Source organism: Pelodiscus sinensis, chromosome 3 (genome assembly GCF_049634645.1).
Source record: "Pelodiscus sinensis isolate JC-2024 chromosome 3, ASM4963464v1, whole genome shotgun sequence".
NCBI classification, from domain to species: domain Eukaryota; kingdom Metazoa; phylum Chordata; order Testudines; family Trionychidae; genus Pelodiscus; species Pelodiscus sinensis.
Genome location: NC_134713.1, coordinates 97260590 through 97282927, shown reverse-complemented (window position 1 = coordinate 97282927; position 22338 = coordinate 97260590). Strand labels below are relative to the sequence as shown.

Genomic DNA, 22338 nt, shown 5'->3' with positions numbered 1-22338 from the left:
AGGTACTATCAAATAATCATGTCACTGCTAAAATTTCTTGCAGTTTTACAACTACTCAGTTACACGATATCTAACATCCCTAGTCTTTATAAGCCCTAATGAAAATGCTATGGTGTGCTGCAGCTTGATTATGCTGTACATTAATCAGTAATTATTACTTAAGAATAGATGTTAACTTTAATTTATACATTAATAAACACTTTAATTTGCATGCCAAAATTATATCAATTATGATAACTTGAAATAGTCTAATATTTTTTAAATGTTGGTCAGTGTCAATTTCCTATAGTCTTAAAAATGTACAGTTTTGTGGAAGGAGAGAAGCAAGCGGGACTCATGTTAATTTGAAATGTTTTATCACATTTTAGGGTTGACATTTTTAGGGTTCAGCTTTTCAAAGTGGTCTCAGGCTGATGTCTCAATTCATATGGATTAGCCCTAATGCTGTCTGACCTGAGTTTTGTTACATGCAGCTTTTGAAAGTACTTTTAAGGCCTTGATTATTCCAACGTTACTCATGCATAGTATCCCTCAGGGCTACTGACTGAGTTATAAGTGATATACAACATAAAGGAGCCTGGCCTCATATTTGATCTGTCATTTGTATTGCTTGTGTCAAAAGCTTCACAGTTAAAACTAATTCACTCAAATAAGAGTGATGTTGCTCTTTCTCACCTACAAGTGGTGTGTTGGGCTGACTGCAGATTTTACAATAGCATATGCAAGTGGAAATCTTCCACTTGTATCAGAAAACATCCCAGAAGAAAAACAGTTCATGTAGATGTTGAAACACTATTAATGACAGATTACTTATGTCTTGGGTTTTTCATCTACTCTTCATTTTTTTAATGAATCAGACTGTTAATTTTCCATGTTCAATAATAGATTTAACATTGTGGTTTGAAAATATAAGGCAAAAAGAATAGTTCAGTCTCCTCATTCAGAATGCAAGAAGGTTCTAAAAATACCTTTTCCCCCCCTCTCCTTCCCCCACCCAGGTTTCCAAATTGTTGCACAAAAGCTTGCTTCTTTTTTCCCCTTAATTTGCTGAAGAGTATCCGTAAGCAATTTCATAAAATCATAGAAATTGAACTTAGATAACTCCTATAAGGTTACCTAATCCATCTCTCTGCCTGGGAAAGATTGTTACCTACAATACATTTTCTACTTTTTTAACCAAATTGTGTTCTGTCTAGAGGGACTAGATAGCAAGTGTGAAACATGGAGATGAGAAGGAGAGGGTATTTGTAGGTACCTATATAAAACAATAATAGAAACGTAGCTGTGTTAGTCTGGTGTAGCTGAAGCAAAATGCAGGACTATGTAGCACTTTAAAGACTAACAAGATGGTTTATTAGATGATGAGCTTTTGTGGGCCAGACCCACTTCCTCAGATCAAATAGTGGAAGAAAATAGTCACAACCATATATACCAAAGGATACAATTTAAAAAAATGAACACACATGAAAAGGACAAATCACATTTCAGAACAGAAGGGAATATGTGTTCTTGATCTTATAACTCACTTGGTTAGGTCCAATAATGGTATCAGCAGAATGAATATCTTGAGGTTAGGTGGTTGTCTATAGGAGACTATGGGTCTGTCTCCCAGAGCCTCATGGAGTATGGTATCCTGTTCCAGTATAAGCTGTAGTTTATTGATAATGTGTTGGACAGGTTTAAGTTGGGGGTTGTAGGTGATGACAAGTGGTGTTCTATTGTTGGTTTTCTTGGGTCTTTCTTGAAGTAGATGGTTTCTAGGTATTCGTCTGGCTCTTTCAATTTGCTTTTTTATTTCTCCGGGTGGGTAGTTGAGATTTATAAATGCTTGGTAGAGATCCTGAAGCTTCTGGTCTCTGTCAGTGGGATTAGAACAGATGCGGTTGCATCGAAGGGCTTGGCTATAGATGATGGATCGTATGGTGTGTTCTGGATGGGAGCTGGAAGCATGTAGGTAACTGTATGAGTCAGCCTTGTCATCACCTACAACCCCCAACCTGTCCAACACATTATCAATAAACTACAGCCTGTACTGGAACAGGATACCATACTCCAAGAGGCTCTGGGAGACAGACCCATAGTCTCCTATAGACAACCACCTAACCTCAAGATGATTCTTACCAGCAACCACAGGACATACCACACTCATACCAACCCTGGTACCTTCCTTTGCAACAAACCCCGTTGCCAGCTTTGTCCACATATTCACTCTGCTGATACCATTATTGGACTTAACCAAGTGAGTTATAGGATCAAGAACACATATTCCTGCGCATCCAGAAATATAATTTATGCTATCATGTGCAGATGATACACAAATGGGCCATGCTTGGTTCTTACCATGATAAGTCCAGGACAATCTCAAAAAAGGACTATTAGGGACCAGAGACAGTGGAAAGAGTAGAATCTTGTGAACCACCTGGGCTGAAAAAACATGCTAGTTATTTGAAAAGTACAAGACAGAAAAAGGTACAGATCAATATAGAGTTATACTATATTTTTTCTCTTCAATTTCTTTTTTCTGGGGTCTTTTCTGGACTTGCCACAGTCATATGTACATTAATACTATGGTGCAGGAGATTATGGCATACTTCTGAGTAATACTATGGGCTATAATACCACCAGGTTTAATGGACACTACTCCTATTCTGAAATGGGACACTCAGTGAATGAAATCAGCACTCAGATTATTGTGGGATATGGCTCATATAATGTTATGGCTAGCTGTGCAATTAATATTTAGTATCATATATAATAAAATCACTTTAGATGAATGCAGACTTCTACTTATAATGTTGTCGTTAATGCATTTCTTTTTAAATGATTATTTTGGTTCTGACAGATTAAAAGGAACACATGCACGTACGCGTCATCCATCTTCAAGTGGCAGATATGCTAGAAAGCAGAGAGTCATTTTCTAAATTTGGATATGACCCTAAGAATTTTTCTAAAGAGAGTTCTTATTTCTCAGAGACAAAAGAGAGGTGGATTTCTAATAAGGGTGAAAGCAAATGCTGAGCTAATTGGTTTGCTGCTGCATATGGAATTGTAGTACAGTATATGTAAACAAATCAACATTAATATGTGAGAATTATTTAGTTTCAGCTCTTGACCAACTGTGTCCTGGTATGCTTATCATGGATATCAGTAAGATATTTATTATTATTTTTTCTTCCAGTAATCTTAATCCCAGAAAACAACCAAATGAAAATGGAGTGTCTATGCAGCACGACAACTTTGAAGAGATCATAAACTTACCCATTGGATCTAAACCATCCAAATTGGATGCCATGAACAATGATGGGAGCGGTAGCCCTGAAATTCCTTTAAATCCAATTTTAGCCTTTGAGGATAAGGGGGTTTTAGGGCCGTTGCCTCAGGTAGATAGTGTCCAAACACATCAAACAGCAGGTAAGTGTCCTTTGGGCCTTCAGAATTTGAAACATTTTGTAAACAAGAGAGACCATGGAGTCCCTCATTGGTACATAACTGCTTAAGTTAACCACCTAGTTTTGACTGTAAAAACTTAGGGGCAGGGTTAATGCCTTACGGTGTGTTTTGCAAAGCCATGTATACTTGCACAGTACTATGCGAATCATGATTGTTAACCTAATGTCAGGGGGAGGTAAAGGGGTTCTTAGAAAATCTTTGTCTCATGAGTATAGGAGAGTGAATAACAGATGTTTTAGGTCACTGGCAATTCTGGAAAAAAAATCAATTCAGGTTGTCACAGATCCTCAGGTCCATTGCTCTAGAACAGCTCTGGAACTGTTCCTGGAAGGACCTCTTCAGCTCCCTTTGGGTCACATTCTCACTAGGATAAGCCACTTGACTTCACCACCACATGGACTAAGCCTCAGAGCTCTCAGTACAGCTGCTTCAAATCCACCTGAGTTGAACAACTGATAGAGACTTGCACACCCAAAGGGAGCAGTGCACCCCCAAATCTCTCAAACGGGATTGATTCTTAGCCAAAGTTGTAAAAGCAGAAGGGTTTATTAGAGGTCTGGAACACTATGTAAAAAATCCCTAGTTAATGTAGAGAATAGACAGTTACAGCATAGTCCTTCTGGGTCACTCCAGAGCCCTCTGACCCCTGATTGGTCTCAATCCAGAAGCTTCTTTTGTTTCCAGCTATGTGCCTGGCCACTCCTCAGCCCTTTGTCCATGTTCCTGGGACATTGTCACCTAGCCCCTCCCATCCTTAACCCTTTGTTCTCCAGCTGATCATATCCAACTGGTTACTTGCAGAGGATAAGCCATCCATGGTGGTTAGTTGCTAGGTGTCAAATATCCAAGCAATTGGATTGGCCATTGTCGTCTTGGACTCTCAGTGGACATGGGAGCTCAGACCCCAGGCAGCTAGATCTCAGTCACATCAGATCTCAGCAAAGAATAAATAGCCTTTCCCCCACCACTACCTACTGAAGCAGGCACCACACAAGGGAAACTGAGACACAAACCATATTCATGCAAAGTATTACGATACAGTCTCACTCACCACACGGGTTGAACAAAACACTTCATTACAACAAAATTGAAATGTTTTGTTTCAGCAAATCAAAATGTTAAATTTTAATATTGACTATTTGAAAATCTTTTTAATTGTATCTTAATAAAAGTATAGAAAATTTGGAAACAAAAAGTTGTTCAGACCAAAAAAGTCAAAATATTTCAATTTGCTCATATTTTTGGTTTTTTTTTAACTGAAACAATTCAGCAAAACATACCACAAATTTGCAAAACATTTGTGTTGCCAAATCTGCATGCGGTTTTTTTGCCAGAAAAGGCTTCAAATGAAAAATTTCAGTCAGTTCCACTGATGAGGATATTTTATAATGTTTCCACAATGCATTTCAGCAGCAATAAGAACAGGACAGCAGTTTCTGATCCAGCAGTATATTCCAACTATCCAAATGTAAAGGTGTGCCCCTCTTGTGGTTTTCCCTCTGTGAAATAGGGAAATGGTTACAGCTTTCTACATAAAAACCCTAAATACCCTTCCCTGGAAGAGCCTGCTGGCCATCATGTTAGCTCAGACATTGATACTGAAGGTTTTATTGCAGTCACTATAGATCTCTGTAAAGAAGCAGACCAGAATTTTTTATATATTAGGGTACATCTAAACTACATGGCTCCGTCGACGGAGCCATGTAGATTTGTTGTTTTTGCAAAGTCAAATGAATCCACGATTTAAATGATCGCGGCTTCATTTAAATTTACATGGCTGCCGCGCTGAACCGACAAACAGCTGATCAGCTGTTTGTCCGCTCAGCGCGCTAGTCTGGACACTCCCCTGCCGACATCAAAGCCCTTTGTCGGCAGCCCCGGTAAACCTCATCCCATGAGGAATAACAAGGCTGCCAACAAAGGGCTTTGATGTCGGCAGGGGAGCGTCCAGACTAGCACGCTGAGCGGACAAACAGCTGATCAGCTGTTTGTCGGTTCAGCGCGGCAGCCATGTAAATGTAAATGAAGCCGCAATCATTTAAATCGCGGCTTCATTTGACTTTGCCTATGTGTCTAATCTACATGCCTCTGACAACAGAGGCATGTAGTCTAGACACAGCCTTGGATATGAACTGAATGATAAATATCACTAGTTAAATCAGCTGCCTGCACGATTTTCTTCTTCCGTGTGTAGAAAATTTGAGCAAAAAGATCAGCCAGTGAAAGTGCTGCTTAAATTGGCTTTTTAGATAAAAATTATTCCCAACTGCTAACCTGTCCTTTTTACTGCCTTTCATTATAGAAGTTATCTGAACGTTTCTTCTGAAGAGCCAAAGATGAAGTAAGCATCTCTGCTGCCTGTGGAGTTTGTTCCATACTATGAAGGGGTGTTTTATTTTCTCTCGCCTGTTTTCTAAAAAAAAAAAATGTGGCTATCTTTTTGAAAGGACCTTAGTAAAACCAGCAGAAGAAGTGATGGAGACTAGACATGGATTATCTTTCTATCTAATAGATTTCACCACTAGAAAATCATGCTTCACGTGCTTTACTTAAAATGGCTTCTTTTCCAACAAGATCCTTTTCACCAATCAATATTTTCTGCATTCTTCAAGACAAAAGGCACTGGAATCTGACAGTAATGAGCTGACTGGGGTAAAGGGCCTGATTTTTTTTTTTTTTTTTTTTGAGGGTGGGTGATTGGTTTAAAAAAGTATAATGTAAAATTGGCAACTAATCTTTTTACATATTACGGATCTAATACTTGAAAAATAAACATCTCATTGCTCTACAAGTAGGGCCAATGGGAGGTTTAATTTAAACCTGTTGGTTTAAATATTTTTGCAGAGAACTCTAATTATGGGGGCAAGATATAGGCTTCTGTATCAGGTTCTTATAAATGTAACTTCTACGTGGACGTTCTGTAAATGTCACTACGACCTTCTTGCATTTTCTTTAAAAACGCAAAATGGAACAGGTTTTAAAATGTGAAAATTTGAAAGCGTTATTTTTTCATGGACAAGACGAAAACCTGGTGTTCTCCTAGATAATGTATTTATGAATTTTGCTCAGTACAAATAAATCATTTAATTGAATAAATTAGAAAAAAAAGTGTTAAAACAATATTGCAAACTTGATTTTGTTAGTCACATTCATGTCTACATGATAAAAGGTACATATGCAGACACACAGAAAAATCCTTTTTTGAATCCTGTAAATTGTTGCTGTTCGCCATATTGGCGGGATCTTTCTTTGCCTAATGATATTTGGGGCACTTTGTGTGTGATTTTTGGGGTAAGAGGAGAAAGGGTTTGCGGGAAAGGGGTTAATTTCAGAGCAAAGGGGAAATGACGCATGTTTGTTCTTTTTGTTTAATGTTAATTTTTAAAGTGCAGTACGCCTTATTTCTGGCAAGTGACTTGTATCTTAAAATTCCTCTTTAGTCCATTGACATTAATTATTCACTTTCATTATTTGACTCATCACTTTTGCCGCTACCAAGCTGGACTTAAAAATCTTGCTCTTTTTGCTTGTGTAAGTGGTGCTCTTAATGGCAGAAATTACTACTTAAGTGTTGTGTGCAAGGAATGTTACTGCGGGACTGATCTTCAGGTGGGGTGAAATGTGGTCCAGGAAGCTATGACTATGAAATTTATCATCCACTGGGAATCTGTCCCAGTGAGGTTCCTTTGATTAACTCCTTTGGATCAAGCCCATAATGAGCAGCACTGCAGCAGGTTGTCATCAAAGAGAAGCTCAGGTTAAGGTAAGACTTGAAAAGAGTTCTATGAAGAATGTTAAAGAGCTAACTTTGCACAGCTACAGGGCGGGTGCCTTCTCAGAAGAAAGATTGGTTAAATCCAGGGGGGCTGACAGAATTGTCAGGTTCCTGGGCAAGTTGGGGAGGAACGGGGGTGGCTCCACACTCCCAGAAAGGGCAAGGCTTTGGACAGAAGTGGCACGGAGCTGGGGATCAACCTGTCCTGTCAGCCCTTCAGCATGGCCTTGAGCATGTGACCCAGTAGAAGCCACAGCAGCTGGGATTCTTAGGCCCTTTTGAATTGCCAGGCCCCGGGACACTTGCCCACTTCTCCACTCCTTCCCCACTCATCAATGGACCTGGATAAATCTACTGGAAATTCAGTAAATTGATACTTCTACCAGATTATATCTGGAGTGCGGAGAGGGGAAAACCATTGTTAGAATGTTTTAGAAATGGTTTGTGATCTAGAGAAATTAAGTGAATTAATTTTCTACTCTCTTTACAGGTCTCCATGAATGTAACCATTATATATAAAAATATCTCCAAAATATATAGGTTTTATTACTTTTAACCGGTATAGTATGTAAGAATACAATTTGTCTGGAATATTTATACCTTCTTATATGTTGGTTGGTTTTTTCCAAGGAGCTCTTTATGCTTGAAAATTGTGCTAGCTATTCTTCACTTATTTGTGACTATCTTCTCTAAACTGTTTAAGACAAGTAGCACAGGATCATTTACTAGGAGGGCTGGATCAAGAAATTGGTATTTGGCTCTAGATTCAAATTATATTTAAAACAAGGATTGGATTTGGAGTCAAATGTGATGGCTTTCATCACATGAACGGTTTACTCATGACATTTCAGACCAAACTCTGAATCAGTATTGAAATTTCGAGGACTTAAGAATATGCTTAAAGTTAAGCACTTTCTTAGATACTTGCCACACTGTTGCTATACATGAAATGTATTCTATGTCTAAACCAGAACTGGAAAAGTCCCTTGTTATGGTTTTGTTACCCAAAGCATACCATTGAAAATTGACTTCTTGTCCTCTTATTGTAAGGTGAGAGTTTCCTAGACCAGCTGAACCATCCTTAACAAAATAGCATGATGCCTGGCTATTCCATTGAGTTTAACATATGTACTAATTCTCCAGTATGAGGCCATAAAAATTAGCAGTGATTTGGTTGAACACTCATTACTAAATGTAATACCGATTATAAACCCCCTGATACCAACTAACTGTATATTTCAGTTTGCCTAGTAAGTGCGAGGCTGGTTGACAGTGATTCATTTTATGACATGCTTAAGTTTGGATATATTTGTAAAACTCCAGACTTTACTTAACCTGTCACGTCCAAACTCAGGCTGCAAGTACAGGCAGTCCCCGGGTTACGTACAAGATAGGGACTGTAGGTTTGTTCTTAAGTTGAATCTGTATGTAAGTCGGAACTGGCGTCCAGATTCAGCCGCTGCTGAAACTGATCAGTTTCAACAGCGGCTGAATCTGGATGCCAGTTCTGACTTACATACAGATTCAACTTAAGAACCCCAGACGTCCCCAAGTCAGCTGCTGCTGAAACCGATCAGTGGCTGATTCCAGGAAGCCGGGGGCAGAGCAACTCTGCCTCGGGCTTCCTGTAGTCAGCCGCTGGTCAGTTTCAGCAGCGGCTGACTTGGGGACGCCTGGGACAGAGCAGCACCCCAGCTGCTCTGCCCCAGGCGTCCTGATTCAGCCGCTGCTGAAACTGATCAGCAGCGGCTGAATCAGGACGCCTGGGGCAGAGCAGCTGGGATGCTGCTGGGTTGGTCCAGTAGCGCCGAGGAGCGGTGCTGCGGGACCAACCCAGCAGCGCCCCAACTACTGTACCCCAGGAGTCATGGGAAGAAAAGCCTGGTCTGCTGGGGGGGAGGGGACACTAACTGCGCCCCCTCCCAGCAGACCAGAGAGACGCGGAGCAAAGCCGCGGAGGACGCCCGCAGTGGGACAGCCCAGATGCACCGCGGCTGTCCCGCTGCAGGCGTCCTCCGAGGCTTTGCTCCCCGTCTCCCTGGTCTGCTGGTCAGATCCGCGTAACTCGGGGACTGCCTGTATTCAGATGTAAATCTCAAGGGCTTATGTGTGATTTATATACAGTTATTTGAAGACTTGCTATGAGGTGTTTGTTTTGTTTTTTTAGGAAGTGGGGACAATATATTTGTGTTAACTGCTATATCTCAAACACAACCCATACAATGGGCACGATTGCTTTTTACCCTAAGGTCCTTTATTCTGTCATTCTAGTATGAAAATGTGGTAGTTTGTATGACACCCAACCTCAGTGAGTTCACTACTATTATTTTCTTCGTCAGAGTTCACTGTTCTTCACTAGTGACTGTGTTGTTGTTTACATTTTTCATTTTTGATTTCCAGTTCCTTTTCTTTTAATTTGGTAGCTCTAGGAACTTTAGTGACATGGTTACTATGCAATAATGAACACAGACACTGAAGAACAATAGAGTACTCTTAATGTCAAAGAGCATATATTAGTTTGCATATATAAATATTTATTAGGAGGAATGTCTCTTTAGTAAAAGCAGGCTTTTACATAACTAGAACCTTGCACACACAGTGCTTACTGAGTGTGTTTAAAAAGATATAAACAAAGTGTAGCCAGTTTTGGGTATTTTATCAGTCATGTACACGTAGGTGTAGCCATTAAATATTTTGATAGAAACTTATTTTTTCAAACCTTTTTCTACACCAATCTAATTTCCATTATCCAAACATTTAGGCCATATAGAGTATTTGGTCATCATGTATTGGTTGGAACTGCAAGTGGTAGGAAAATATTGACTATAAAAAGTAGTAATAAAAAAGCTATCCTTCTGAGGGACCAGGTTGCAGTATGGGACAGCATTTCCTAAGGTGAACAAATAAAAAGTTTTAACTGCCTTTGTGGCTAGTAGCCATCTTAAGGAGCTCCTGAGTTTCTTCTGTCTGATGACGGATTTGCTCAAGATGGTTCATCAATTGACTCTGGCTGAACGCAGATGAAAATTCTGGATCTGAGAACAGAGGAAAATTGGGACGTGATTGTCCAACTCACATAATTGACACACTGTCCACACACACATTCTTCCCTTTAAATTTCTTTAGAAATGTAATGTTTTTTATTTATACACTAGATAGGAATGTACACAATGAATTCATTATTAATGATATAAATGCACTATAATTTCCAGCAGGTTCTATATTATGTATCTATACTATGTAAACAATATTACCACAGAAGAGAGAATGAAAGTAGTGCACCTCTATGGCAAGGTTTGTGCACTACTTTCCCCTCATCCAGAAGGGTCAGTGCCCAGATGGCTGAGTCCAGTGTTGAATACAGTCTCCCACATAACAGCAAAGAAAGAGACAACTAAGCCACCAGGCTGGCTGACGGTTCCTGTTTTGTGTTTACCATTTAGGAAGCAATGCTTTCACCTTCTTTCTATTTCGTGATCCCCAAAATAATATTCTGAAAAATGTTAATGGACCCAATCAAAGCTAGTAGTTCTAAAATATGAGACCTACCGGTTTGGTTTGGTAGGCCTTCCTGATCATGCAGACGTTTGAGAGCAGAACAATGTTACTTTCCAGCAGCCTGCATGTCAAGTAGTTTGAATTTTCTGCTTAGTGTAGTCCTCATTTTGCATAATTGAGTGGATATTGTGGAGAAAGACTTGTTGCTAAGACAAGTTATGTTTTAGGTCTATCACCCTGCAAGAATGTTCTTAAGTAAAAAAGAATTAAGGGTCTGTCGTTAACCACCATTTTGCATTCTCTCATCTCTTGTGCAAAGGTGGTAATTTATTATTGAGTGAAAATGTAATGAACAAACAAGGGCACTGCTGGGGTGTGTTTTTTGTACATTTTGACGGTCTAAGATAAAAAGCAAGTCCAACTCCATTTGGACAAATCTCCATGCACAGCATTTCTATTTCCTATTGACAGGCTACACTTTCCTGATAAAGCCTGTTCCATTTTCAGAAAGTAAAACTTCACCAGTTTGCCTTTAAAAATCATTTTGGTTTTAAAAAAGCCAAAGTAATTGCTACCCTTGAGGCTACTTTCGCTCTTTGATTAGGTGAGTAGAGGTAATCCCCAGTAATCAGAAGCCCTGTCAGTTACATTTACTCTGTGTGAAGCTTTTTTACCAAACTCTGAATGTATTACATGGATGAGAGTGGACTTGGAAAAAATATTTTTTTTATTATTGATTTATAGTTTTGTGCAAAAATTATGGGGTTTAAACATTTTATGTGTATTGATTTACATTTTAAAAACTGTAGAAAATTTGGGGGAGGATTAGTCAGTAATTATTTAATGTCAGTAGCCATTGAGATTCAAAAATTTAAAAGTTGATATCCTTAAAACACAAATTGTCAATAGTACATGTCCAAATATACAGAGTACATATCTTTAAATCAAACTCCCAATAATTTTTCAGATAGCATTTTTTTCTTTGCCTGTTTCTAAATTATTATTATTATCACCAGTAATTGTTTTCTGTCAGCAAAACTGACAGTTACTGTTAAAAATCTAATCTTTCTAAACCTGGATACGAGCAACTAAGTTTGAGCTGTGCCTTGCCTAGGTGTTGGTAGTGAAAACTGCTGAATCAAGGGACATACCTTCCTGTAATTTGCCCAGTGTAGAAATACCCAGCTGCTGAAAGCGAATCTCTTGGCGGTTGAGAAAATTCATGAGGTAGTGCTGAACTTCACCCAGGTGGCATTTCAGCAGAGACATCACTTTATCTATATCAGTGGGTGTAGGATGGGAAAGGCATAAACAAATTAAACACTTACTTGTTATGGTTTTTATAAGACAACATATTTAATCAAATGAAGAATTTGATACTGTTTCAAAATGTGTGTTGACTTAGCATGTAGTTGGGGAGAGGAAACAGCAGTTTTCCAATTTTAATGGAAAATAAAAGCATATGCTATAAACTCATTGTGTCATTGACATTTCAGTTAATTTCTATGAAAGGTTTCTACTGACCAAGCTGCTGTACTTGGAGCCTGGTACTCAGTATTTGTAGAGTATATATGCTATTTATGGACTTCTCAAACTACTGATCAGCATTCATACTGTCCCACTTAGTCTGTAAATTCTTCAAAAAACTCTGTGCTGTTAGTGTTTGCAGGCAGTATTTGTTTCTCTGGATAAGATTCTTCTTCAGTGTAAGATGTTTGATGTGGGAATTAAAGTAGATTTTATTTGTTCCATTGTTGGAATCTTTTATTCCAGACTCTGAGATCTGTCAGGTCAGAATGGGAGAGAATGTGGAATTTAACTACCCCTTTCATTGGAGAGAGGTGTCATATAAGATTGAATATTCTTGCTCCATTTCTGCTAAATTTATATATATATCCTATTTTGCAGGTTCAAAGGATCTAAATTTTAAGGTGCAAATATACTTGGCACAGAGAGGTCTATTCTCCATAGATAATGCAATACTCTTTTCATTATTCCTCATTGTAATTCAGAGATTATTGGCTAAATTCTCAGAGGTCTGCTTTCCTGTATGTTCCAATTAACTTATTCCAGAACTGAGGTAATTCTATTAGCTCAAGAAGGCTGAATTGGTCAGTGGATGGAGTTAAGCTACACTTCTTGAACCAAATAATTTCTGATGTAATGTCTTTGTTTTAAAGTATCCAGCCTCCGCTACCTACTCCCAGTCATATTATATGGACTAAAGTACTTGGTAAGTGAGCAGGTGAGTTGAAAGCCACACTGGGTCCCTGGGCCAGGTGGGGGGGAGTGGTTCCATGCTCCCAGAAGCGGCAGAGCCTGGGGTAAAAGGGGTGGGGTGAAGGGCCTTTGAATCACCAGGCCCTGAGGCAGTTAGTACCTTTCCCCATCTCCCACCTCCTTTGGCAGGCCTGTAGGTGATCAGGGAGAAAAAAGATCGATGACATTTCCTGAGCGTCATCTCCCCTTACTGACTAATGGTGTAGTTGATACAAATTGCATCAAATACGTGCTTAGCCAATTACCCGCTTCTTAACATCCTTTGGTAGTTCTCCATAGAGCAGAGTCTAGAGAACTCTGGATTTACTATTTGACCATAGCTGAGTCAATCGCTGAGTCCAATCTTCTCCTCCTATAAAATGAGGACAGTTATACTATCCTTACCTTATCTCAGCAAGGTATTTTGAGGTTAATCAGTATTCGTGAAACATTTTAACATCAGATGACGTGAGCTATGAAAATGTTAATGATTATTTTGTGACAGGAGGCCAAGCCCTTTTGGGAAAGCTACAAGTGACATTTCACTTTAGACAGATGTATATGTGTCAGAAATGTAATTAATCTGTATGCACAACATTTACCATAACATAGCATGTGTCGGACAATGGAGGCAGCTTGAAATGATAGCTCTGTATGCTCCTGTTGGCCAGCCAATCTTACTAAGCGCTTTATCAGGGGTTCATTCGTCCATGCTAGCAAGTGTAATGTGGCACCTTCTGGGAGACAGGAAATTAAAAAAAATGGTAAAATGAAGACATGCCAGTAAGCTGTAAAAAACAAAACTTTGGGCTTTAGACATACCTCATCTAGTAGACCAAAAGCCAGACTGTCTAAGCAGGACAACCCAAAGCCCTTTGCGTAGCTGGAGGACCTGACTGAATACAGTACTTTAGAAAAGCAGCTTCTGGAACCTAGGAGCCTCAGCTTCAGTCTGTGAATTCAGGGAAGATTTGGCCTATAGAAAGGTTGATAATTTTTATAATGTGATTCATCTGTTCAGAACACATGCTGTTTTTGGCATGGTGGTCTCAGTCTGCCCAGTCACCACCAGACAAGTCTCCACCTCCCAAAAGTAATCGCCACAAATCAGTTGCCACAGCAGAGGGGCAAAAAGACCGAATGACCACGAGACTGAAATACCCTCCCAGAAAGTGCTCATTCCAGGTCATGGTTGTGGCCTTTTGTAAGGTAGTGTGAGAGGATTCACTGCTCCTCTCACACCCACTATGAGGCTAAAAGGAGGTTTTTCATCTCGAGGCCTGTCTGTCTGGAACTTCTAACCAACACACTATCCACATACAAAAATTAAAAAAGCAAAGTCACTTTGCTTTTTAGCTTTTTCTTCTTTCTAATTTGGTCCTTGCTGCTATAAAATTAATTATCTGAAATTTATGGAAAAATACATCAGGGTCACAACCAATGGAATCAGTGGAATCATTACAATTAAACACAGATAAGCTAGCTACATTAGATGAAGTGAATTTTGATCAGAGCGGTTTTTAAAAAGTTGAAACAGTTCAGTAGATAAGAATTCAAAGAGTAGGGCCTATTTCAGCCTATGCTCACTAAAGTTAACATCACGACTCCCATTGACTTTATTGGTAACAAAAATGGGCCCTCTGTATGCATGCCAACATCTTACTATATCCATAAAAATGTTTTTCCTGCAGGACAACAGAATGACATCATGTCACTCTGCATCCTGCAGCCCTTCCCTCCTCAGCCACCTGGCCTCCTCCATGCTGCTAACCCCATAATGGGGTCAGCAGCCTCTGGCTCGCAAGAGATCTAAATATGGAGCTTTGACTCCTCAGCAACAGCACTCACTGTCCTTGCACCATGAAGCTAAGCTGCTGCTGGGCTTGTGGGGAGAAGGACGGGGGGGCCAGGACCGTGTGGTGAGTGGGTGGGCGGCAGAGAGGTCCAGGGAGGAGTGTTGCCACGTGGAGGGCAGCTGCCATTTTAAAAACAGCTGCTCAGGATGCCTGCAGCAAGACCTGAAGGGTGGGAGCTGGGACTGGGGTACACCCGGGGCCCCTGAGTCGCCACACAGTGGCAGGCTGAAGCTCTGGAAGCCACCATGTGGAGGGTGACTCAGATTTTATAAACAGCTGATCAGGGCACTGGTTGCAGGATCCACACAGCGGTGGTGGGGGCTGTGGCAGGATCTGAGCTGGGGGCGGGAGGTCGGGACTGCAGTACACCCCACAGTGACTGGCTGAAGCTCCAGCAGTCTCCATGTGGCAGAGAGCTGCTGGTGTTTTATAAACAGCTGCTCCCTTGTGCCAGCACTAGGACTCCCACGGTGGGGTGTGGAGAGAGAGAAAGAGAAAGTTCTGGGCTGGTGAGGGGGAGGGAAATGGGGGCTCTGGCTGGCAGGGGGCGGGCCCTGGCTGGTGGAGGGGGGAGGGACAAGAGCCTGGGCTGGTGGTGGGGGGAAGACGGGAGGGATAAGTGGCCCAGGTTGACATGGCTGCAGCCTAGCCCTCCCTAGTGGCTTGGAGGGAGAGCCAAGGATGCCTACCCCCCGCAACAGGGGGGTTGGCAAGCGCTGGGAGCACAGCCCCCTAGTCTTTCTTTAACAATAATGAGAGATGAATGCATGTTATGAGCAGTGTTCCCTCTAAGCTGTGTTGCTCAGACTGGGTGGGGCTGATTACTCACTTGGGAAGCTGTGCTGCCATGCAGTTTAGAAGGAACACTGGTCATGAGATTAGACTGCTTGCTATGCGGTTGCTGCCTTACCATGCTTTGCCAGCTCGGCAAGAGAACATGTCAGGTAATGAAGAGATTCCTCTTGAGTTTCAGTAGACAGGATAGCCTGGAGAAGTCCTCCTACACATGGACTTTCAATGATTCTCTGATGAAAGAGAAATATTTAGCTCTTTTACAGTGCTTTGTAAATCCCAAAGCCTTCACATACATGAACTAATTAATCCGCATACTAAGGATAAAGTGGGCGACTGCTAACAATTGCCACATGCTTATCCATGATAGACAAGATGCATTACTTTGGTGGGAGAGAAGGCAAGCTTGAAGTTACAGGATCTCAGATCATTTGTAGAGCCAAAAAAATGTCATGTGGTGAGTCATTGTGTTGGGATGTATTTTATTGCAAGGTCATCGTGTGCTGATGTTTTGATGCAGACCAAAAAGTCAGTATAGTGAATTACTGTATGCCACACAACACAGAAGCTTATTGTTTTTTCTCAGAATTACCTCCACATTTTTGGCGACTTTCTGGCATTCAAATGCCCAGATCTCTAGAAGGTGTTTTAGGTGTGGCCTTACTGAATGAAACAGCAAGGGAGCACTGCTTCCCTGGCGGGAGGAAGGCAGGTGACATGATAGCTCTGTATATGCAGCTAAGCCTTGCAATGTCATATTGCATTACATAAGAACATAAGAACGGCCGTACTGGGTCAGACCAAAGGTCCTTCTAGCCCAGTATCCTGTCTACTGACAGTGGCCAGCACCAGGTGCCCCAGAGAGGGTGGACTGAAGACAATGATCAAGCGATTTGTCTCCTGCCATCTCTCTCCAGCCTCTGAAAAACAGAGGCCAGGGACACCATTCCTACCCCCTGGCTAATAGCCTTTTATGGACCTAACCTCCATAAAATTATCTAGCTTCTCTTTAAACTCTATTATAGTCCTAGCCTTCACAGCCTCCTCTGGCAAGGAGTTCCACAGGTTGACTACATGCTGTGTGAAGAAGAACTTTCTTTTATTTGTTTTAAACCTGCTACCCATTAATTTCATTTGGTGTCCTCTAGTTCTTCTATTTAGGGAACTAATAAATAACTTTTCTTTATCGGCCTTCTCCACACCACTCATGATTTTATATACCTCTATCATATCAATTCAAATTGTGAATTGCTCAAACATATTTTTGGGCATCAGTTTCCCTTAAGGTGCAGTGTTGGAAAAATATATTTTAAATCACATAACACATTTATCCATAACTACCTTTAGAGTCTCACGGCCCTTGAGGCTTGGAAGGACATTCTTTTGCAGAGAACTGTATCTATCAAACGGAAAAAATAGTAAAAAGTATCATAGGATTCTAGTGCTATTGTGGTGTTTTGTGCCAGCAGGGTATGCACAGTAAAATTAGCATCCAGTGAAACTTTTTTTAACAGTTCTTCCTTGAATACAAGTTCTTCTAAATCCAAGGGCTGTGAAATCCACCCTCTGCCATAGTTTTTTCACTAAAAGAAAAAAATCCATTAGCATGGCTAGGCCACAAGCATAGTTCCAGGTTACTGGAAGAGGCTTGAGGAATCATCATTCCAACCTTCAGACCCTGGTCAGATCTGGTAGTTCCTAAAGGTGGATTTCCTAACATGTGAATGGGCGGGAGTTCCTTTTCTCAGCTGTGAGAAGGTAACAAGTGATTAGCACTAGCTGGATTCCTTGCTGAAAGAACAATGGTAGCAAGGATGAGTTGTAATGGGTTGGTGTTGTCTCATAAAACATGACCTTAACTTGACAGCATAATCACCATTCTGAAATGTGACCTACATTTTGAGCATGTCAGTGTAGTTACCTAGAGATGTCAAGGATAGATCAAGAGCATCTTATGGTAATGCTTCACACCTCTGTGAAGAGCTAACACAAAAGTCATTAACTGTGATTGTCTTGAAATCTGAGGTGTATCAGTAAAACAATGGTTTTGCTACAGAGAAGGGCTGGCCTGAAGGGAAAAGGGTTTCCCATCTTGGACTTGGAGGGTCAGAGTCTGGCTGAGGCAGAAGGGTGGGAGAGGGACCGAGTTACTGAGATTTCCCAGCTAAGTGCCTGAGGGGAGCTCTACAGTTCATGAATTAGTCAGGTGATAGAGAACGCAGAAGTCTTATCTAAGGGCAGGATCTGCTCCAGCTTCCTTCTCATGGCTGACCCCTGCCAGACAACAGAAGGAGCAGCCTACTTATTTGAAACACTTACTGGTCTAAGACTCATAAGTAGTTGTTCATCCTTTCCGCCAGAGGCTGTGTCTGCACAGCAAAGTTATTTCAGAATAGCGGCCGTTATTCCAAAATAACTCTGCGAGCGTCTATACAGCAATTCCGTTAGTTTGAAAAAATTTCAGAATAACAGACGGCTTATTCCAACTTTTGAAAACCTCATTCTACGAAGAATAACGCCTATTCCGAAATAGTTATTTTGAAATAAGGCATGTTAGACACTCTACTTCTGCTATTTTGAAATAGCCCCTCACCAGGGCCCTGAATTGACATAGCATGTCTACATTAGGGAGCCCTGCCTCAGACAAATTTTGAGGCTTCCCTGCAGTGTAGAAATGCTATTTTGAAATAAGCTATTTCGGAATAACTATTCCGGAAAATCTTATTCTGAAATAATTGTGCAGTGTAGACATAGCCAGAAAGACAAATTTTCTGCAGAGTGCAGAAAAAGGCTATATGGGGGAAATGCTCTATAACTCAGTCAGGGAGCTGGCTTACTTCCAGGCAAAACAAATGTATATTTAGCCTTTGAACATGATTTTTTTATACATATATTTTTTTTCCTGGTTGCTCACAGACTGAGGGGGGCCAGGTTAGTTCAAGACTTTGCTTTTCAAGCTCAGCCACAACACTTGAGTATCCTGTTGGGACAAAGGTTTTGTTTGGTTTTGTTTTTCATGTGACAAACACCTTTAAATGGTTTCCAGGCAATTCCTCAGGATGGACAATGAGACACTACTAGTAAGGTCAGCTGGGTCACACGTGCATTGGGGCAGAGTAACAACACTTTTAGTCTGTGTGGTAAAAATGTTAAACATTTTTAAAATGACCCACAAAGCATTTAAAAAATGAAATGATCCTCTTTTCATCAGAGAACAATTGTTAGCCAAAATTATCAACATATCTCTTTCTAAAATGCAAACTTTGAAAATGAGGTCCTTCCTTTACTCTTCCTCCAGGGCTTCAGTTCAGAAGAATGTGTTTGTCTGTTATAGGGAATAGCCATAGCTGTTCTTGGTAGCTCTGCTTTGGTGATCTGTAACATCAATGCTTGTTGAACACATGAACTACTAGACTCTGATCAGGCTGGGTTCATGACAAGAAAACTGATTGTCATAAAATATGGTCTGGGGAAATTCTCTTGTTGTCCCTAACTTGTGATCAGTTTTCTGCCTTGAACCATGAGAACTGTGAAACCTTATTTATATTATACGTTGTATCTGAGCAGGTTATTAGACACTCAGATTTCTAATCTGTTTGAATCTTGCTAAGATATTTGCCCCAATGTTCAGCAATAGCAAATTCCTTATGTTTACATCAATGTCTTTCTTTCACATGCATCTTCCAGATTCAGTGAATGATGTCTTGTGTTATGAAGACAGGAAAGAGGAATGCAAGACTAATTTTCTCTATTTATAATAAAAACAGCTTTGTTTTATATTGCAGTGTTTGTCTCATAATAAACTGTACCACATGCTCTACTCTATAAGGTTAAATGAAGAACGAAAATAGTAGGAAGGAGAAATTAAGATGCAGAAAAGGAAGGAAAAGTTGGTTTCCAGGTTTAAAATGAGGAAAGTCAGTGAGGCAGAAAAATGTGACTTGAGCTGCAGAGAAGAAGACTCTTGCACCAGAAGTAATCAGGTTATATGCAGAGACAGAAAGGAAGCAACACAACTGCTGGAGGAAGGACAGAGAGTAAAGCAGGTACAGAGAAGTCTTTCAAAAACAAGGAGAAAAAAAATAAAACTGGATTAAATGGGAAGCCAGTGGAGTTGTTTCTGGATAATGTGATTGTATTTCCACCTAAAAGTAGGAAGATGGCCCAAGAGTACTGATTCTCAATAGGAAAGGGGTGAGAAATTGAATTCATGGATGGAAATTTCACCAGAGCTGGAGTTGTATCAGGCAATGCAGATGGTTATAGGCATCTTGACAGTTATAAGTAATACATTACTTGATATAACTTCTTTTCATCTGAACCATTGATGTGAGCCCCCTTTTAATCTCAGACTTTTAAATCTCCCTTTATAGGGATGCCAATACCCCAAATCCGTGCTTCTAATCTTCAATGGTTCACCTCTTGGGCTATCAAGAAACAGCTTGGCTTAGATGCATGAAACTAGAATTTGAAGGAGTTTGTGGAATTTGCTCAGTGTTAATGTCTACTGTATAATTAGAAGAATTATTGAAATGTGCTATAGGCTTTTCCAATCAGAAGAGTACAAACTACACTTGCCCACTTGAAAGGGCAGAGTAACTCTAAAAATTTATGTATTGAAGCATCCTTCATCTTGCGGGAAGTTAATAGAAGAGTTGTAAAAAAGCTTTACAAAGCACTGAAGGCCCCAAGAAGAAAGCATGGCATCCTATGCTAGCTTTGTTTCTGAACCTGTTCAATCATTGACCTATGAGATCTACAAAGTCTTGGCTTTTTGTAGGCTTTTTGGCCAGGAAGGAGGACTTAAGGAATTTTCTAGAAGGAAAAAATGGTGGGACTTAGGAAAGGTTTGAGAGATCTAAGGCTCCCTATGTGTTAGAACTGTATACAGGGTTTACAGTAAGGCTACTCAACATGTGGCCCGTGGGCTGCATGCAGCCTGCAGCCTGTTTGTGGCCTGCAGTGTAATTTGGGTTTATGCAGGGCTCAGCACACGGCCTGTAGGTGGGATCCTTTGAATATGGCTTCCACTAGGAATACACACCACAATGGCGAGTCAATATAATGGTCTTCTGTTGATATGTGTTTTAGTAGTTAAATTCCTGGACTGTCATTGCTCATTAAAAATGCTGTCATGTGGGTAGAAAATTGGGTAAATATTGCATTTTATTAATATCAACAGAACTGACTTAAATGGGACCTGTGTACTGTTGCAATCTTGCCTTAATCTTTGTATTCATGCCCATCAGTGTGATAGAAGCTATTTACATATATTTGCATATGTATTTGCAAGTATATGCAATTATGCTTAAATTGTGGCCCTCGGCATGTGCTCTGAGTATCGTTGTGGCCCCTCGGGCTTCCGAAGTTGAATAACCTTCATTTACAGTTTGGTTCAATGGCTCTTAGCACCTGCACTATGCAAATTGTTTCCAGCTCCCTTGCAAGAATCTTGGTTTTTTTTGACTGGGGCTTGTGTACTTTTTTGGACAAGCAGAAAGGCAGTGGATGAATGGAGGGCTATCCAAACACAGGAATAAATATTTAGCCACAGACATCCCGTGTGAAAAGGAAGGATTCTCTTGTGCTTAATACACTGGACTAGGATTTTGAAGATGAGGATTCAGTTCTCACTCTGCCTCATACCTTCTGGTTGAATTTGGCAAATCACATAAAGCTCATCTATACTGCCACTTCACTCTGCGGTAATATTCTCACTTGGGTGTCTAAAAAACAGCCCTCTCTCCAAGCACAGCATGTTACAGTGCTGTAAAGCACCAGTGTAAACAGGCTCCCAGTGCTGTTAGCTTCTCCCCTTGTGGAAGTGGTTTACCTCCCTGTTGCAATAAAATGCTGCCTCAGCAGTGCTTTACATTTGGCTGTGTAGACAAAACCTTAATTCCTCTTTGCCTGAAACCTCCCTGCTAATATATATATATATATATCTAGACCAGTAATACCCAGATTGAGGCTGGTGAGCCACAAAAGTGGCTCTTTAATGTGTCAGCTGTGGCTCTTTGCAGCATGTGATATTAAAAAACTGTGGAATTTAATTATTAACCAATCAAGATGCTTTCACTATGTTGTTAGCCAATTAAAGTTGATAAACTAATACTTGCTCGGTCATTTTGCTGTGAGAATAAAATTGGAGATATGGCTTTAAACATCTAAATCAGCAATGAACAGCTAGAGAGGTTAGATGGATTCAAATGTGTTGGAAGCACAACAAGCCAAGATGGTGGTACGTGCTCTGAGGAAATAAGAATAAGGATTGGCAAAGCAAAACCAGCCTTCGGTAAACTTAAGAGCATTTGGAAATCTATTACCATATCCTTACATACAAAACTAAGCATCTAGTCAGCCATCGTTGTGGCCATAGCAACCTACAGCAGTAAAACCTGGCAATTTAAGAAAATAGATGCTCAGAAGTTACATGAAGCACTTTCATCATAAGTGCTCGAGGAGAATATTATGAGGAAGCTAAGAGAAAAACAAAGGTTGAGGACAGGAAATTGGCTAAAGTGAAGTCTCTAATACAAATAATTTGTAAGAAAAGACATCAATGACTAGGGCATGTGTTATGAATGGATCATAACCAACTACGATTATGGCTCTCAGTTGGAGCCAGAAAATCCAACAAGAAAGAGGAGTAGACCTAGGATGAGTTGGAACCATACAATGATCTATGACATAGAAAAAATTTACTTT

General features: G+C 40.4%; 2 protein-coding genes across 7 annotated transcripts in view; one reads left to right on the top strand and one right to left on the bottom strand.

The window, feature by feature from the left end:
- Positions 1-8595, top strand: part of MAP7 (microtubule associated protein 7) — a 193142-nt gene extending 184547 nt beyond the window's left edge. For 3 of the 5 annotated variants that reach the window (XM_075924256.1, XM_075924254.1, XM_075924255.1), the window contains exons 17-18: positions 3179-3411; positions 5753-8591. In XM_075924256.1, coding sequence (XP_075780371.1) covers positions 3179-3411; positions 5753-5763 — 244 coding nt within the window. In that variant the 3' untranslated portion in view covers positions 5764-8591. Of the gene's footprint in view, positions 1-3178; positions 3412-5752 lie in introns of all 5 variants that reach the window. The other 2 variants (XM_075924253.1, XM_075924252.1) reach the window with 2 other exon arrangements.
- Positions 8596-9742: 1147 nt separating this feature from the next.
- Positions 9743-22338, bottom strand: part of LOC102446049 (uncharacterized) — a 45171-nt gene continuing 32575 nt past the window's right edge. For both annotated transcript variants that reach the window (XM_075924250.1, XM_075924251.1), the window contains 4 exons: positions 15749-15863; positions 13585-13719; positions 11875-12000; positions 9743-10260 (listed from right to left, as the gene is read on the bottom strand). In XM_075924250.1, coding sequence (XP_075780365.1) covers positions 10139-10260; positions 11875-12000; positions 13585-13719; positions 15749-15863 — 498 coding nt within the window. In that variant the 3' untranslated portion in view covers positions 9743-10138. The remainder of the gene's footprint in view (positions 10261-11874; positions 12001-13584; positions 13720-15748; positions 15864-22338) is intronic.